Source organism: Diplotaxodon limnothrissa, linkage group LG22 (genome assembly GCF_057381915.1).
Source record: "Diplotaxodon limnothrissa isolate DT_005_m linkage group LG22, D_limnothrissa_male_GT1.1, whole genome shotgun sequence".
Classification (NCBI taxonomy): Eukaryota; Metazoa; Chordata; class Actinopteri; order Cichliformes; family Cichlidae; genus Diplotaxodon; species Diplotaxodon limnothrissa.
In genome coordinates, this window is record NC_140616.1 from 7698812 (window position 1) to 7717201 (window position 18390).

At 41.8% G+C, this 18390-nt stretch overlaps 1 protein-coding gene across 1 annotated transcript in view; it reads right to left on the bottom strand.

The window, feature by feature from the left end:
- Window positions 1-18390, bottom strand: part of rnf19b (ring finger protein 19B) — a 44659-nt gene that overhangs the window by 16357 nt on the left and 9912 nt on the right. Inside the window, exon 2 of the mRNA XM_085345728.1 lies at window positions 3238-4511. Within this exon, the coding sequence (XP_085201854.1) occupies window positions 3238-3902 (665 nt within the window). The 5' untranslated portion in view covers window positions 3903-4511. The remainder of the gene's footprint in view (window positions 1-3237; window positions 4512-18390) is intronic.

Below are 18390 nucleotides of genomic sequence, written 5' to 3' on the forward strand. Positions count from 1 at the left end.
AAACAGACCCAGAGGGAGCCAGGAGACTCATTAAAGAGCTCTGCTTAAAAAGACATTTGCAATATCGATCAAAAAATGCCCGTTGAGGTTCATTTACATCCCCATAGAGAGTAAAACCATCCCACTCATGGATTCAGGCTCAGAGTTGAGCAAACAAGGTGCTTTGAAAACCTGAAGTGGTGAAGATGTGACAGCAGAGCTGTGACACGATATAATTATAAAGCAATTAATTCCCCACAAAGCAGCGGTGTTTCATTTGGCTGATAAAACTTTCCTTGAATATTTATTATAATCAGAGGGTGATTCATACACGTTTTCTGCTTTCTTAGCTTTTATAAAGTTCCCCAAGTTTGAGTTAAAATGTGTTATTCTGCATTTATGGTCCTCACAGGTTTTTATCTCATATTCTAATAACTTCCTGTCTGGGCAAAAGTAAAATCATGTTGAGTTGAAAGGCACAATGTGTGGCTGCCAGCAATCATGGATCTGCTTCCTGCACCAGCACAGATGAGCTATAGATTTACTAAAGTAAATAACATCAGTGTGTAATGGTCATGAGGTCATTCCTGACTGTAAAAGTAAAGCAAACAGAGCGTAATGAGAAGAGAAAGGGTGAAAATGAGTTCATTATCCTTTTAAACGCCACAAAGATTGATTTTAAAGATAAATGTTATCCCAGCTTTGTAATACATACAATTACATTACATATAAATGTAAGAAACAGCCAGTGAACTGACTGATTTCATGATGAACGCACAATATATATATATTTATAATAGTCTACAAGTGCTTGATAATATAATCCACCACATACTGCTCTAAAAGCTGCAAAGTCTGGATGAAAGTGCATGCAACTGCTTAAAATCTACTTTTAAAAAATTGGAAAAAGAAGTTTACATATGCCATTAATCCTTGATTATTTTACCTCTTTGAAACAATGCTATACTTGAACTTTATGCACGTAAACACACAGATTATGTGCATTTGCAAACTAAAAAAGGACATTAAAAAAGTATTAATCGTAGCACGAGATGCCTCATCGTTACAAATGTAATATTTCTGCCTTCAAAAGAATAAACTCGTTTTATATAAATGACTCATGACTCCCATGCACAGCTGTACTTTCACAGCCCACAGACTTTCTAAAGCTACTGAAATGAATACAAGAGTGAAAATACTGCATTTTGTTTTTAGATTGTGCCAAATCTTCATTTATTGGGACAAAAATCAGTAACTAATAAACAAAAACCAAAGAGAAACAAATGCACATAAAGGCCCATATAATCAGAGATTTATATAGCTTTGGCTTCCCTCTGTAACAATACCTGTGTTACTATACAAAACCAAAGCAGAAGAATATCACTGAAAATCTGCGTTCTGTCTTCCCACATACACAGACACGCACTCACGCACACAAACACAAACACAATGAATCACTCCTGCTTTCTATGATGAAACAAACGCCTCTCATTTGTTCCAGAAACCTAACCAGAGCAACGACGCTACCTCTAAACCCATCTGACGCTCCCCTCCTCTGACCACAGGGCCACCTCTCAGGCCTCTGACCCACTTACAGCTTCTCCTCTACTTTGAAATTTGAGCCCTCGCTCTGCGTCTTTCCTTCTCCCTCAAACTGGTCGGCTCAAAGCAGTTCCTGTTTAGTTTAACCCAGACAGAAAACTGACGTGAAATCTGAAGTAACACCCTTTATCTGAAATTGCAGAAGAAAGAGTGAGCAAATAACGTTTAACAGTAACCGACTGGGCAATCTCGCACGTCAGCTGTTGGCCGGTAATTATAGCGGAAATCCTTTCGTTGGAGATGCTAACGTACTAATATTTATGTATGCTTATCTGATGACTTCTTCATTCAAAACCAGACGTTAACTTGAAACTCCCTAAGTTTCGTTATGCTTCCAGCTTTGGAGAAACTGATCTTCAATTTATTCTCTTTCAGATATAAAATGACTTCTGGCATTACTCAAGCACCTTCACCAGTAAACTGAAGTGCCTCTGGCTTCACTACATTTTCACTTTGAGTCTCACTCACAGCCTCGTAGTCTAGTTTCTCTTTCTCACTCTGACTTTGTTTGTTTTTTATAAATTACGCAATGTGAATTCCCCCAAAGGCCGCACAGACTTTACCACAAACGGACCAGGGCTCTAAAGCTTGATTTGTATAATCGCCTTAATCCCCCAATCAGATAACTTGATAATATTACATAAACAGGAAGACGGAAACAAAGCTGAAACTGAAGCCGGAATTTCACCTTACTGTAACTGCTCAGTCTAACCATTAGAAGAGTCATTCATTCATTCAGTGCTATAAATGTTGGTTTTCCAACCCATTTTTCTTTCCACTGGTATCAGAGATATACGCATGGTATCCTTTGCCATCTGTGCTGCCACACTCCGGGTTATCACAGTAGTGCTTTACATCTCATACTCCCATTTCCTAACATTAAAAACACTATTATGTCATTAAGAAATCCATTTGAACGCAAAACTCAGCTTCTTCTCATCCTAACCAAGTAGATTTTAGTGCCTAAACATAACAGTACAGCGAGTACAAACGATACTTGTGTGCAAAGTGGAAAAAAGTCCCAAACTAGATGCAAATTGTGGTCTCCGGGTTGACAAAGTTGGGTGTTATGTCATTGCCACTCCTCCGGTTTTACAATGTGGACTTTATTCTGTCAAAAGGGACCGTTATATGTGGGCTGCAGACAGTGACAGCAAAAAACAAGTCATGCATATCTGTAGGACAGTAGTATTTGACTGCCTGGCAGGAGAACGTGGTGCATTTTACTATAAAGGATGGCACAGTGACCCACAATGACATATAGCTGAAAAAATACCATGACTGAGCGATTAGTTGAGGGACAGAGCATTAATGGTAACCACTTACTAATAAGTGAAAACTGTGGTTGTTAATTTGTTGGTTTTTGATTCCCAGTTTAAAGATCCCTGCTTCTTTATGACTGTACAAATATTTTGGGTTTTTGCTTATTCAAGAGAGAAAATAGGCCACTTAACTATGTCACCAATTTTCTGATATTTTTTCCGTCTACGACAAGAACATAGAGCTCATGAAGTGAAAGAGGCAGGAAACTGGTGATAATATCACATGAACAGTCAAACAAAAGCACCCAGAAGTGGAACCAAGCAGCAGCATCAGAGCAAAAATGCAGATTTTATCAGTGAGACGGGGCTGAAAACACAATTTGCAGGCTCTTACCCGCAGTCGGGCGCCGGGCACCATCGGCAATCCGGATCAGAAGCGAGGCACCTCCTCAGTAGGAATTCCTCATACTTCTCCATCAGGGCCGCATCATCCAAGATGTCGGCCACCTGCCGCGGGGCCAGCCTCTCGGCACACTCGGGGCAGCTGAGCTGGACTCGGCTCTCTGTGATTTCAATGCGGAGGTACTGGCGCAGGCAGCAGAGGCAGGATCGGTGGCTGCAGCCCAGCAGCTCGGGGAGCTGGTCAGCAGGCTGACGCACCAGGCACAGGGGACACTCCAGGAGATTGGTCTCCCCGGAGGAAGCGCCTCCACCCAGAGACGGCTGGCTGGAGGAGAGTGGCTTTGAGGGGGTGCCGGAGGCTGCATCCTGGGGGGTCGTGGCGGTTGTGGCCGTGGTGGTTGTGGTGGGGTTAGCAGCAGCTGCAGCAGCTGCAGAACTCAAGGCGGAAGGATGCAGCTGTTGTTGCGTGTGGTGATGATGAGATAAAGGGGTGGCCGCTCCTCCTTTGGGGGCCCTGGTTCCCCGAGAGCTCCGTTTACCGTGGAAGAGGCTGTGGAAGGAGATGCGGCCCGGGCGCTTGCCTGGCGCACGGCACTTAGGGTTGGGAACGCCACTAACTGAGGAGTGAGGTGACTCTGAGTCCTTTTCTGATCCCATTTTTCCTCGAAGAGACAGACAGGGTCGGTTATTGTCCCCTTGTACCGAGGGACTCTGAACTACTCAAACACACACTCTATCAGACACACAAGGGTGGATTTGTCCACTTGTGAAGCCAAACTGGAATGCAAATGCTACTCCGGTTTGAGGCTGAGAAACTTGAGAAACAGTCTCCCTCCTCTTTTTTGTTTGATTGGAAACAAAACCTTATCAGCAAAACAGAGACTGAGATAACAGATAACCACAACAGAATATGAAAAGTGAAAAAAAAAATCCACTTAGATTCCCACAGTACTTTTCAAACTTGGCAGTCAAAGCACTCGCGAAGAGAAAAAAGCCTCCAGCCTTTCATCTTTTAGGCAGATGTTAAGGTCCGACTTTAGTGTGACTCTCAAAAGATTAATGTCAGTTTCAATCAATTGCTCTCCAACAAAAACAGACAGGGCAAAAAAAAAAGATAAGAGAAGAATCCAGGGAGCCTGACTCAGTCCAAATGTTGAAATAATTCCTCCGTTTTCATCCGATTCTCTTGAGCTGTATTCAGAGCGTCTCCTCCGTTCACCCTCCTCTGCTTCTTGTTGAGCACCGGCTTCTCTGAACGCTCTTTTTCTGTCAGGAAGAAGAGAGCAGGAAGTTAGTACAAAGAGCATGCTCAGTATGACACACACCTCTCTTCCCCCCGCCCCCCCCGTCTCTGTGACTCTGCTTTGCTCTTCCTGGGTTTCGATCTGATCATTAACTCCTTAGATAATCTGAACCGAGTATCTATCTGTGCTAATTACATTTAAACCCACAAACACACACACGCACATTAATGAAATCAAATGTTTTTCTGTATGTGTTAAGTAACCATAATTGAGAGGTTAAACAGGACACATCTGGATGAGTTAAGCCACCAATTAAATCCATGACATCATCATCCAGCCCGGCCAATGGTGTGTCCTTGTGAAACCAGTCTCTCTATCGCTCTCCATCACGCTGAGCATCGCAAGCTCTTCCTCCACTTCACACTGCGCTGCTAGTGCCGTTGCCATGGCAATGCTCACTATGAGCGAGGCAAACAGCGACCCACTCTGTGGCTCTGGCACTTATGTACGCACACACAGAAACACACACGCAGCTGAGCATGAACTGCTAAATGGATTCACATCGAGACACATGTGATTGCGCGCGGGCACACACACTCAAAAGATGTTTTTTAGCTGTAATGCAGGTACAAATACACGTTGAAACACGTATGCATTCAGACTACACACAGGCACACATAAACAAGTAAATTTTTCCTATTGTCTAAAGACATATACAAACACACACACACTCATACTTAAACATCAGATATGAAAAAGCATGGACTCACATGTTCAGTCTTGTAAAACAACAACACACACACACACACTATAAATGAAAAATGATAATAACGCATGCACACAAACACGCAGAGTAGTAATGTAACTGCAGTATATACCAACACACAGGTAAACAGTTTTACACCCAATAAAATCCAACACAAAGATTGGCAAACTGGAGGGTTGAGAAATGAAAGCAGAATGGAAGTGATTGCACGTGAAGTTCCTCTAGTGGCCACTTGAGGCATCTAAAAACGAATTAATTCCCCGTGACTCCCGTGATCGATGCGGAAACAAACATGTTTACGGCCTTTTTGGGCTCTAAGACTAGATTCTTCCTTCATAATAACGGTGAATTTTTTTTAAACACAGCCAATTAAAATGTGTTCAGGCTTAAAATTAGTGGCACGGCTGCCTTGACCGACAGACAGAGAATCCCTCCTCTTCTGGATTGATTCAGGTCGCAGGAGTTTGTAATGGTAGCTATACCTCTCGTTTACACTGAGCTTGGAAAAATTGGATTTAAATACTTTTCTGTCTATAAACAGAACGAGTGACAAAAACTCTCTGATTTCTCTGGAACTTTTTTAAAATAGATCTTTTTATTAGCATTTTGTTCATGTAGAAAAAAGAAAACATATTGCAAGTAACAGGTCTAGTGTCCTTGGATCAACAGACAATATGTTTTTTTGCAATACTAAAGTCCGTTGACATCGATAACAATCTAGTAACTAGCAAAACAGCTTCTGACGATGTCTGCTGAGCCTGAATTATGCTATAGCCCCTCCCCCTCCATTCCCAACAGGAAAAAGAAAACCGGTACATTTTAAAGGGCTGTATTTATCTATCTGCAACGACCATTGCATTTCTCATCATGTATGATGTGCTGTTTTGTTATGTAGTTCTCTGACTTAGATTTTTTATTTCTTTTTTTGCACATAGGTGAAAAAAAACCCTCTGATTTGCACTCATATAGTTTATAAAATCAGCTTGCTAAACAACCTTGCTAGCATTAGGTGGTAACTTAGCACTTCACTGTCTTAAATATTATCACTTCCAGCTCTTCTGGCACTGAGCAAAATGTTAATACTGAGGTTTCCAAAAAAAACGTGAGCTGTCATGATGGGTATTTCCATCTTTTGCGTACAGTCTATGGAAAACACAGATATGCAAACTCATAAAACTCCCCACAAGCCTATTAAAGAAACACAACATGTATACAATGTCACACTCAAACCCGTAAATGAACATACACTAGCTCACAATCTAATCACCTATATGTCTGAATAACTGCCGCAACCTTAAACGTGATAATTATGTTCAAGGCGCACACACACACAAGTGAGCATACACCACCATCTGAATACACCCATTGTAATTATGTTCTCACTACAATTGCAGGCTGTGTGAGCTTGGATGTGTTATCACGTTGCAGATTTATTTGTGTGTTTCTACGCGTTTCTCTGTAACTACTAAAAGCTCCTGGAAGCTCTCCATGAGCTCCATGGAGCTGGGCATGGTTGGAAATGTCATGTGGCATTAGAGATAATGGAACAGACAATAAAGTGAATTAAAAAGACTCAGGAAGCACGGTCACACTTCCTCCTCAGCAGTGCAGACATTTATTGGTTTTCTCTCTGTTATCAGCAAATGGCTGACCGGCATCTCTGATTGCCTTAGCGTTAACAAATGTGATTATGAACACCAGTTTATAAGCTTTTAACACACACATAGACCCATGCACACACGCTTACATGCACTATATGTTGACCCAGTAAACATCACACCGTTCAGGATATTGAAACCTGTGGTTCTCTGTGGGAAGAGTGTGACGCAGGAGTCACGTGAGCAGCAGATAAGCTGATCAATCACAGCTCAGCAGACTGGCTGAGGGACGTGTCTGTGGAGCTGCTCCTCCGGGCTAAGCTGAAAGGTCTGATCCCAGAGTTTCCAGGTCATAAGCAAAACACAACTGATTATACGGGCCTGTATTGTATCTGCATTTTAAATGCAAAAAGCTTTTTAAAAACAAAACAAAATCATTTAAATATGTTTTGTTAAAGATATAAACAATTCTAAAGTTTAGTGGTTACATTTTATAGTCAAAACAGATCAAATGTTAATGATTATTATTAGACGTGGCGTGGACTTTCTGATACTGGCACGCATGACCGACACAGACTGAAGGTGAACCTCAGCAGTTTTGCAAACCTCTTACATATTTTTTCTTGTAAAGAAACTTATATAGTCAAACAGTCTGACCAACAGCTCGGAGCATCAACCAATCAGCTTCCTAGCTCTCTTATTCTGGCTCAGGACACTTTAGGAAAAGAGATCCTGAATCTCTGTTTCCAAGTTAAGTAAAGGTAAAAAAATCTGACTCCAAGAGTAAACTGTTAACAGAGAGTTGGAGGTCACATGTATGCCAGGCTTTTACAAAAATGTCCACATACATGTAATGAAAGTGATGAAATAACTGATAATTATGGTGTAAATGCTTAAGTGTTACAAGAGTTGAAAACCTTTTAAATATTCAATGTTTCTACAAATTTGCAGTGCACATTCATTCAGTCACAGAGTGGATACAGTGGTGCTAAAACACTGTTTTATTTATTTAGATGACTTCCTCATAATCTGTTACTGCAGCTGTTATACTGGTTTTATATTTAGGGAAATAAAACGGTACTATAAGATAGGTTAAGGTCAATGAGTGTCCTTGTTCAAATCCAGTACTAAAATATGTAAAAAATACAGGTGTGCATTAACCAGTGGACTGTGGAGGCTTTAACGGTAAATAACTGAGAAAGTCAAATGTAAACTGTCATGGTGGGAGTTTTTTGAATAACAAACAAGGAATAAAACAATAAAATGAGAAACTAGCTATGAAGTTATCAAACCGGTAAATGTCTGCAGAGCTTTATAGTTCAAAGCATGAACTATAAAGAAAAAAAAACTTACATGGTAATGGAAAAGGAAAGAAAAGGTCGGTTTCAAAGTGCATATGAGGGATTCATTTGATTTCCTACAGTATGTTTGGACATTGGAGCTATTTTAAGCCTTCTCTGCAGCAAGTGCATTCATTATCAACGAAACCATAACCTTCACAGTAACTTTCAGTTCCACAGCCAATCTGATGATTCACTGTGATTCTCTCAAACACTGAAGAAAAACACTCCTCAGACATTTTTCCAAGAAATGAAAAATAAAGTCTGGCCAGCTTTATTGTAGACAAAGTAAACCTCCATGTCCAGATGACGAAACAGGTGCGGAAACCAATTTTTGGTTTAATCTGATATGATCTGAACTGGCCTCGCCTGTCAGCACCAATCACTCTGAGAGCAGTCACTATAAAAGCCTAAATGTCACGCACTGTTGTTTTATCAAAGGAAGAAACAATGCAACAAGAAGCACACACGTTCGGCCAGAAGAATTACCTCAAAAACCAAATTCTAACAAACTGCAAGCTGCAGGAAGAGGAGGAAAATACTTCTGAGCTGTAGTCAGAAACCAAAACCAAAGGAGGATATCTACTATCAAAGTACATCATTAAACTTTTATGTGCATTTTTAACACATACCTACACGCAGTGTGCTAACAAAAATAAATATCTGCTGAAAGCGAGCATGGCGGTTCATCACTCGCCATCTTCTCTGGGTCAAACTGGGTCTTTGTGGAGATGTGTATAAAAAGCCAGCAGTTTCTAAATATACACCCCCAGCAGCTCTGCGTGTAAGAGCCCTCTCCTCTGCGGCAGCCTGAGCTTCACACGCTGTTTTTTTTCCTCTAAATGTGTGTTTTCATCCTCCAATGCAGGGTTCCCATTTGGCCCAGTGATCAGGGCTGCTGGAACTGGAATCAAACTGGTTAAAGTTTTATCATGCGCCTGCTCAGTGATGCTGTCATCATTATCAGATGTTTTTGATGAGAACGCACAGACACCCACTATCTGGTTTTCCTTTCTTTTCTTTTCTTTTTTTAGGAGATTCTCCAGAACTGATAAAGATTGTTTCACCTCTCAAAGGAGGAAACAACAAAGATTTCTTCATCTTGTGTCAAATCTCTTTATCTATTTGCTTCTTTGCGGAATTATCAATAACTGAAGACTGGTCTCCAAGATTTTTAAAATGGGCAATCAGAAAATTCCTACCTAAACAAACCACTTCAAAATTTGCTTGTAAGTTATAAAGATTTCAAACACACCTCCTGCCTCTATAAACAGACTTTAGGGGAGCGCCCTGCCTTCAAACAACACGATAACCGCAATAAAATGCAACATTCAAACAGCGAGAAAACGAAAACGATTCTGTTGAGAGGTACGAAGAAAGAACAATGTGTCACAAACTTGTTTGTTTGTAAAGTAACGCCTAGATTATCCTCTAATGCAGACGTGGACACGGATGGCTGGAGACACCGCAACGCAGCGCTCGTTCCTGTTATACTCTTAAAGATTGCTGCCTGGGGTGCGTGTGCACTTGTTGCATTTTTTATGCAAAGTCTCTGCTTACGAGCCTGCATGGTTTTCGTGCCCTCCCCCCCAGCAGGCAGGCACAACTTATACTATAAAATCTATAATTATAACATTTTCTGTTTATAATATTCTATTAGATTAGATTAGATTAGATTAGATAGAACTTTATTAATCCCTCGGGTGGGTTCCTCTGGGAAATTCGATTTCCAAAAAGCACAGCACCGACAGAAGTTACAGAGTTACAGAATATTATATATATATATATATAATACACACACACACACACACACACATATATATATATAAATACAGAGACAATATAAATAAAATATACGAAGGGGATAAATAGAATAAATAGGAATAAAAATAAAAATACAAGTGAATTGCACATTTCAAGTATTGAGTCTATTGCACTGTTGACTATTTACAAAAGTATTGCACAAAAGTTATTGCACAGTGAAGTGAAGAGGCACTACAGCTTAGTTGTTCCCCCCTCCTTTGTCCTCCTGTTTCCCCTCCCTCTCCCCTCCAGGGAGGAGTTAAACAGTCTGATGGCGTGTGGGACAAAGGAGTTTTTAAGTCTGTTAGTTCTTGTCTTTGGGAGAAGCAACCTGTCACTGAACAGACTCTTCTGGTTGTTAATGGCCGTGTGCAGAGGATGCCTGGCATTGTCCATAATGTCCATCAGTTTCTTTAATGTCCTTTTCTCTGCCATTGTCACCAGAGTGTCCAGCTTCATGCCGACCACAGAGCTAGCCCTCCTGATCAGTTTCTCCAGCCTGGATGAGTCCTTCTTTGCTGTGCTGCTCCCCCAGCACACCACAGCATAGAAAAGTACTCCAGCAACCACCGACTGGTAAAACATCCTCAGGAGCTTCCTGCAGATGTTAAAAGACCTCAGCCTCCTGAGGAAGTACAGTCAGCTTTGGGCTTTTTTATACAGGTGCTCTGTGTTGCATGACCAGTCCAGTTTATTGTCCACCCACAGCCCGAGGTACTTGTACTTGTTGACCACCTCCACCTCCTCCCCCTCTATCTGAACCGGCAGTGGACCTGCTCTAGACCTCCCGAAGTCCACAACCAGTTCCTTAGTCTTTGAGGTGTTGAGTTGCAGGTGGTTTGTGTGACTCCATGCGACAAAGTTCCTCACCAGACTTCTGTACTCCTCTTCCTGATCATCCCAGATACACCCCATGATGGCTGTGTCGTCTGCAAACTTCTGAATGTGGCATAATTCAGAGTTGTAGCAGAAGTCAGAGGTGTACAGGGTGAAGAGAAGAGGGGACAGCACAGTTCCCTGTGGTGCTCCTGTGCTGCTGACCACTGTGTCAGACGTGATGTCCTTCAGCCTGACGTACTGTGGTCTGTCGGTGAGGTAGTCGGAGATCCAAGCCACCAGGCAGGGGTCCACCTCCATCCTGTTCAGTTTTTCCTGAAGCATACAGGGCCGGATGGTATTAAAGGCACTGGAAAAGTCAAGAAACAGGATCCTGACCGTGCCTTTTCCCCCATCCAGGTGTGAGTGGGCTCTGTGTAGGAGGTACAGGATGGCATCCTCCACTCCGACACCCGCCTTGTATGCAAACTGTAGTGGGTCCTGGGCATGTTGTACCTGTGGTCGGAGGAGGTTGAGGAAGAGCCGCTCTAGAGTCTTCATAAGATGTGACGTCAGTGCCACCGGTCGGAAGTCATTCAGCTCATTGGGCCGGTTCTTTTTGGGGACCGGGACGATGCAGGATGTCTTCCATAGGGCGGGCACTCTCCCCAGTCGCAGACTGAGGTTGAAGACTCGTTGTAGCGGCTCCCCAAGTTCAGCAGCACACGCCTTTAGCATCCTAGGACACACCTTGTCTGGGCCTGCTGCCCTTCTGGGGCGAAGCTTCCTCAGTTGTCTCCTGACCTGATCCACTGTGACACTGGGAGATGTTTGGGAGGAGGGGAGGGGGGGAGATGTCTTGCTGCTGAGAGAGGGATTGGAGGAGGGGGGTGTCATGGTGTCAGGAAGGGGGGGAAGCGAGGGAGGTAGGAGAGTGGGGATTGGACTCTGTAGTGAAGGTGAGGGTGGGGGGGTTGTGGGCTGGTCAAACCTGTTGAAGAAGTTGTTAAGTTCGTTTGCCTTCTCCACAGTCCCCCCCCCCCCACTGTGCTTTTCTTGGTGTTGTGGCCTGTGATGGTTTTCACACCATTCCAGACCTCCCTCATATTGTTCCTCTCCAACTTCTGCTCCACCTTCCTCCTGTAGGTGTCCTTTGCTTCCCTCAGGCAGCGTTTCACCTCCCGCTGTGCTGCCTTCATCTCCTCCTTCACTTTGCTCCTGAAAGCCTTCTTCTTCATGTTGAGGACAGCTTTGACTTCCTGTGTTACCCACGGTTTGTTATTAGGATAACACCGTACCGTCTTAGCAGGGGCGACCGTGTCCACACAAAAGTTGAGGTAGTCTGTAAGACAGTGTGTCGCCCCCTCTATGTCCTCACCATGTGGGCTCAGGAGCACATCCCAGTCTGTGTTGTCATAACAGTCCCTCAGAGCATCCTCCTTTTCTGGGGTCCATCTCCGGATGGAGCGCCACAGTTATTAGGCGACACAGTTACATATTAGGGATTGAGGAATGTGCATTTATTCTCATTTAAATTTCACACAATTTTGGCTTCCACAGATTATTAAAACAGGATAATTGAGATAAAGCGATCACTTGTTGTTCTCCTAAATCACTTCCCAATAATGCGTTATTACTTCATTTTTTTGGCACAGACGGTAGAGTCGGGTGTTTTCCAGTCGGCAGGTTGGCGTTATGATTGGTCTTGTCGATAAGTCTTTGGGAAAGTTAGTAAACCCCAATCTGCCCCCAATGCATCCATCAGAGTGACTGAGTGTGTGTGAAAGTTCAATAGCGTTTAAAGGAACAGAAAGTGTATTTGTGTGTGTTTGCAGTGCTTTGAGGCACCATGTATTTGGTTATTTACAGTTACACTTAACAAAACAGTGCTCCTTTTCTTCTAATTGTGTTAAACAATTACAGAATTAGAAAATAATGATTATAATCGTGCCTGTTATTTTGCTATAATTGAGCAAAAAGGCTACTTACTAATACACATTAATTTAACCATTACGTGAAAATCAATACGCAGCTCCTTTGAATGACGACACAAACAGATGATGAGTCAGTGTGGAAAAAACATCTCCGCAAACAAAAAAATGAATGAGGAACTGATCTGAAAAACGGCCATGGCATTAACAGAAATGAGTCCGCGCACAGAGTATCTGCAGCCTCACCCAGAGCTAACAGCGAACATCATTCCCAGCATTCCCCACCTGGCCTCAGAGTCAGGTGGTGCACTTCTTTCAATAGGTGGAGTCCTACTCAAAAAACAGCCAGTTTCTGTTTGAAATGTTGATTTCTTTCTATCTACTTCTTTAAAGCACTCATTTGTGTTCTTCATCATTGTCACTGGTTTAATTGGTTTGTTTTGCACTGCTACCATCCAATTTCGTTGACATTATGAGCCAATAAAGTTTTAATTGGAGATGTTGTGAGAACGCACTGTTTTAATGGATGCACGCGTTTCACTAATTATTTATGAAACTCGGTATCTGGAGTCACGACAACTCTGCATTTCTAATTTGTCATGCATTTTTTAACCTCTTTAGCAAATGAAGTATTTGAATAAAACAAAATAAAAACAATAAAATGCAGTTTTTACTAGTGGGAATTTTATCAGTGTTACATTTTTAGATGATGTGAGCATCTACAGATCTGGTTGGTTTGGTCCTTGGAAGCTTTGTTAGAATGATGATGGGGTAAAGGGGACGTGCTGCGATGTTATGGTTAACTCAAAGGTAAGGGGTGTTGGAATAATTGAATGTCCTCACAGAGATAGCCAAGCAAACGTTTGTGTGTGTGTGTGAGTGTGTGTGTGTGTGTGTGTGTGTGTGTGTGTGTGTGTGTGTGTGTGTGTGTGTGTGTGTGTGTGTGTGTGCAGCGTTCGTGTCGTGCTTTGGCAGATGGGCCTGAACAGCCTGAGAACTTCACAATCTGGACTTGATTTGTTATCAACAGGCTCACACGCACTTTGTTCTACACTTGTCCTCCTACTCCACTGCTGCTCAATTCAACACACACACACACACGCACACACACACACACACACACACACTGCAGGCTGCTTTAACATGCAGCCTTCCAGGATCTACATGCCTGTAATAATATTTCTCTGCCCTGCTTTAATCATCAAAGCTTCAAAAACACGAGGTTAAGTAACTGTTTCATCTGAAAAAAAAAAAGAACTAAACTTTTTCTTTTTTTTTGTGGAAATTATTATTATAACCATCATGCATCCTAACTGCAGCCAAGCCACCTGACAGCGAGGGTCATTCCCACAGTGCACTCTTGTTTTATAGCAACAGTTCTCAAACTCGATTCTCATGACAAGCAGAGGTTGCTTTTCATCTTTGCCAGGACAGTCAGGTGAATGCAATTACCTGCCCGGTGGGCTGCATTTTTGCGACTGCCAAAGCCCGCTGCTTTGTAGAATGATATTTATTTCTCCTGCTCGCCTGTTCGTCTCTCCATCTGTTCCACATTTTTGTCCAAATTAAGGTTTTGACAGCTACTGGCCAAATTCCCATGAAGCTGTTCGTGGTCCCCGGAGGACTTTTTCTGTACTGCAACAACTAGATTCAAATGTCCTTCTGCATGAACAATTCCAGAGTTTTCTATGTGCTCTGGCTCAGTTTTGAGTTTCAGAGTGCAAAAACTCCAATGCTCATAACAAAACTGGTATGCTGACATACTGCACATTAGATTTACTAACACAAAGATAGCTGAATCAATGCATCACATATGTGTTTGTGAGCCTTTATTCTTATTTTATTATCACGACCCAAACATTTGAACATACATCCTGATGATACACATACATGCAGATTATACTAAAGCAATTTGTTTGTGGAGGCAGACTCCAGGCTTCGATAACTACTGCACAGTTACAGCAGTGTAACATCTTTGTTTAATGTTGATTAACTTTCTGCTGCAGATATGGTTTTGATGACAATCTGTGGTGACAACCGCGTTCATAAAGAGGACACATTATACTAATTTAGAACACCATATTTTGAATCTTGGACTCTAACAAAAAAGCTTTCTCTAACTCACAAATTAAAATAACCTTTATTCATCTTATACTGGGCCTTTGGGCCCCTCAGTTCATCTTCCCAGTTGTAGTTTACTTTAATCTAATTGGCTGTCACAAGATCAAGGTTGTAACAAGAGGTGGGCGGGGCTTCTGTGCTCACAGCCAGGATGCCCATATTAGCGATATCTTTCAGTCTATGACAACATACTGAGCCAAGGAACAAAATAACAATAATAATAATTATGATGATGGGGATTGTTTCTAACTTTGGACATGTTTTCTTTGAGTATTCAGCACTATGAAAGGTCTAAAGAAAAAACAGAGAGGTATACAGGAAAGTCTTAAAATGTAAGAAGGATTCAAATCCTTTGAATATTCTGATAAACTCACTTTAGTGCTTAATGTGACACAAATGTTTCATAATGTGAGATTTCAAAAATTCAGAGCATACTAATGATTCCTCTTGGTGTCAAACATATTAATGTGAATCTTTTCAAAATGTGTCATTCCACATTTTTATATCGATAATTTAATGTGGACGTGTAAGCTATGCTCTTAATTTAGATCCAGCGTGTCCCAGCAGGCAGCTTTAACCTCATTGACTCCACGGTGTCTCCTGTAGCTTCCGGCTCTCGTGGATTAACTAAAAGGAAAAATCATCCACGTGTTCTTCATTTAATTCAACATGATGTAATAATAACTGCAGCCTGTAAAGGCCACTAGTAGAACTCTTAATCATGTAGTTTACAAGACAATAAAACTATAATAGTCCAAGTTCCTAAACCGCCACAATGAGTCCTCACAGCCTAATTCTGGACTCGGTTTCCTGAATCAGAGCGAGAGACAAACAGACAGACAGAGTGAGGCCGGTGCGATCTGCAGGTAATCCGTCCTCAGCAGCTCGCAGACACAATGTTCTGTCTTAGACGGTGAATCTACACCTCAGCACTTTGGGATCCTCCAGTTTCTCCCTGCAGGGCATGAACTGCCTAAACTGCTGCAGCTCAGAGCACATACTCGCTACACCCATCCTACAGGAACATACGTTCACACAAAAACACTTTGTATCCAAGTTCAACTGGGTTTAAGTATAGTTAGAAGTAAAATCCAGTTTTGAGTTCTACTTGCGTGTATAACAACGATTTGATGTTTAATACTCAGGTGTCCTTGTGATCTTCCTTCTTTTTTATGACATCTAACTCAATATACTTTGGCAATAATCCTAGGACAAATTTCCCCTAAGGTACAATAGAGTTTATTTTACCTGCTCTGACTTGACTTGTTGCCTTTTACTGAATATATTTCTATTCATCTTTTTGACTCTTGATGAAACGGTGCAGAGGGAACTTTGGGATGGACATTTTCCAGCTAACTCACCATTAGTGCAAGCCCGGTATGCAACATGGATTGTAAGACTGAAATGATTCAGCTAGTGTGGGCCCTGCTAGCAGGTTACTCCACATTAGAGGCCATGATGAAGGATGATTGGACACACACACACACACACACACACACACACACACACACACACACACACACACACACACACACACACAATGACACGCACACGAACATTCACACCAACATGCAGTTCGGAGTAATCAGCTGTGCGCTACAGGTGTGCAGCTGTCAGAACTAATTGCTGTTATATAACACGACTCGCCGCCTGCCTCGTCATTGTCCGCACAGGGTTCACGCTACAACACACACGTACACACACAAACGCACACGAAGGTGAGGTGAACATACATGAACAGCTCACAGATTCGCGTTTAATGAAGTCCCTGTGGAAAAATCTGATACGATATGTGATAATAACACACCACTAGCTCTTTATCTATTAAAAATGATAACACATAATAGATGAAGCGGCTGAAACTGAAACTAATTATACTTTTTTGCTCGGTCCTGCTCTTTTCTCTTTGTACATGTTGCCGTTGGGATTAATTTTTAGAAAACATAACATCTCCTTTCACTGTTATGCCGATGATATCCAGATTTATTTACCTTTGAAATCCGATGTGACTGCTTCTTTGCAACCTCTGTTCAACTGTTTGCATGAAGTAAAAATTTGGTTATCACATAATTTTCTTACATTGAACGAGAATAAGACCGAAATCATAGTCTTTGGTAGTCACACTCCGCTAGACCAGTTAGCTGACGCCCTAGGCCCTCTCGCTAGCCATCTTTCGTCCACTGTAAGAAACCTCGGAGTGTTCCTGGATGGCTCTTTTAAACTCGAGAAACAGGTGTCCACTGTGGTAAAAAACAGCTTTTACCAGTTGCGTCAGATTTCCAAAGCAAAGCCGTTCCTTCCTTTAAAAGATCTTGAAAAGCTTATCCACGCATTTATTACATCCAGATTGGACTACTGTAACTCCCTCTACTCGGGCCTCCAACACTCCTCTCTTTGCCGGCTCCAGTTAATTCAAAATGCAGCTGCGCGTCTTTTAACAGGTACGAGAATTCATGAACACATAACTCCAATTTTAGCCAAATTACATTGGCTCCCTGTTAAATATCGTATAGATTTTAAAATTCCTTTGTTCACTTTTAATATTTTGAATAATTTAGCGCCCAGTTATCTTTCTGATTTACTCCATTCATACAATCCCAACAGGGCACTTAGATCATCCAACCATAGGCTCCTAGCACAACCTAGGACTCGAATGAAGTCGAGAGGCGACCGGGCCTTTGCATCCGTGGCACCCAGACTCTGGAATAACCTCCCCGTTCATATTCGCACTGCCGAGTCTATCCAGTCTTTTAAATTACGTCTTGAAACTTATTTTTTTACTTTGGCTTTTGATTCTGTCTAGTTGGCTGTTTTAGCTTGTTGCGTTGTTACCTATTGTTTGTTGTCCTCTTCTATTGTTTGTTTTAACTGTCTCATGTTTTTATTGACTGTGAAGCACTATGGTCAACACTGTTGTTTTTAATATGTGCTATATAAATAAATTTTGATTTGATTTGATTTGATTTTTGTGGTTTCAGTAGTTTAATCTACAACCGGGGGCAAACACATATACAATTAGGGAGCTTTGTACATGAAGGACTTGTATTACATGATTGGGGAAGTGTTCCCATTTAGAACATGTTGTGCACACATTTTCAGACGATAATTTACTTTAAAAAAAATCCAAATAAACTATTAGCCTGCTGTTGTATCACTAAAAAAACTTTAACTATAATAACTTTCAGCTGCTTTCTTAGCTCCCAAGGCTTCGCCACAGTGGATGGATCTGCTTGTTTGATTTGGCACAGATTTTATGCCAGATGCCCTCCCTGATGCAACTCTCCCATTTATCTGGGATTGGGTCCGGTGCTGGGAGAGCATTAGCTTGCAATCTCCTGAAGCTCATTATAATATCAAACACACGAGCTTTATCAACAATACAAAATTAGCTTAGAAAAAAACACTTAGTTTAAATGAGTCCTAGTGGTGTACGACGGCATGCATGCATGGGGAAAAAGCCGACTATTCAGCCCATGTTTATTTGTTAAGTGGGAACAAAATGAGTTTCTATACAGCACTGAGGTAA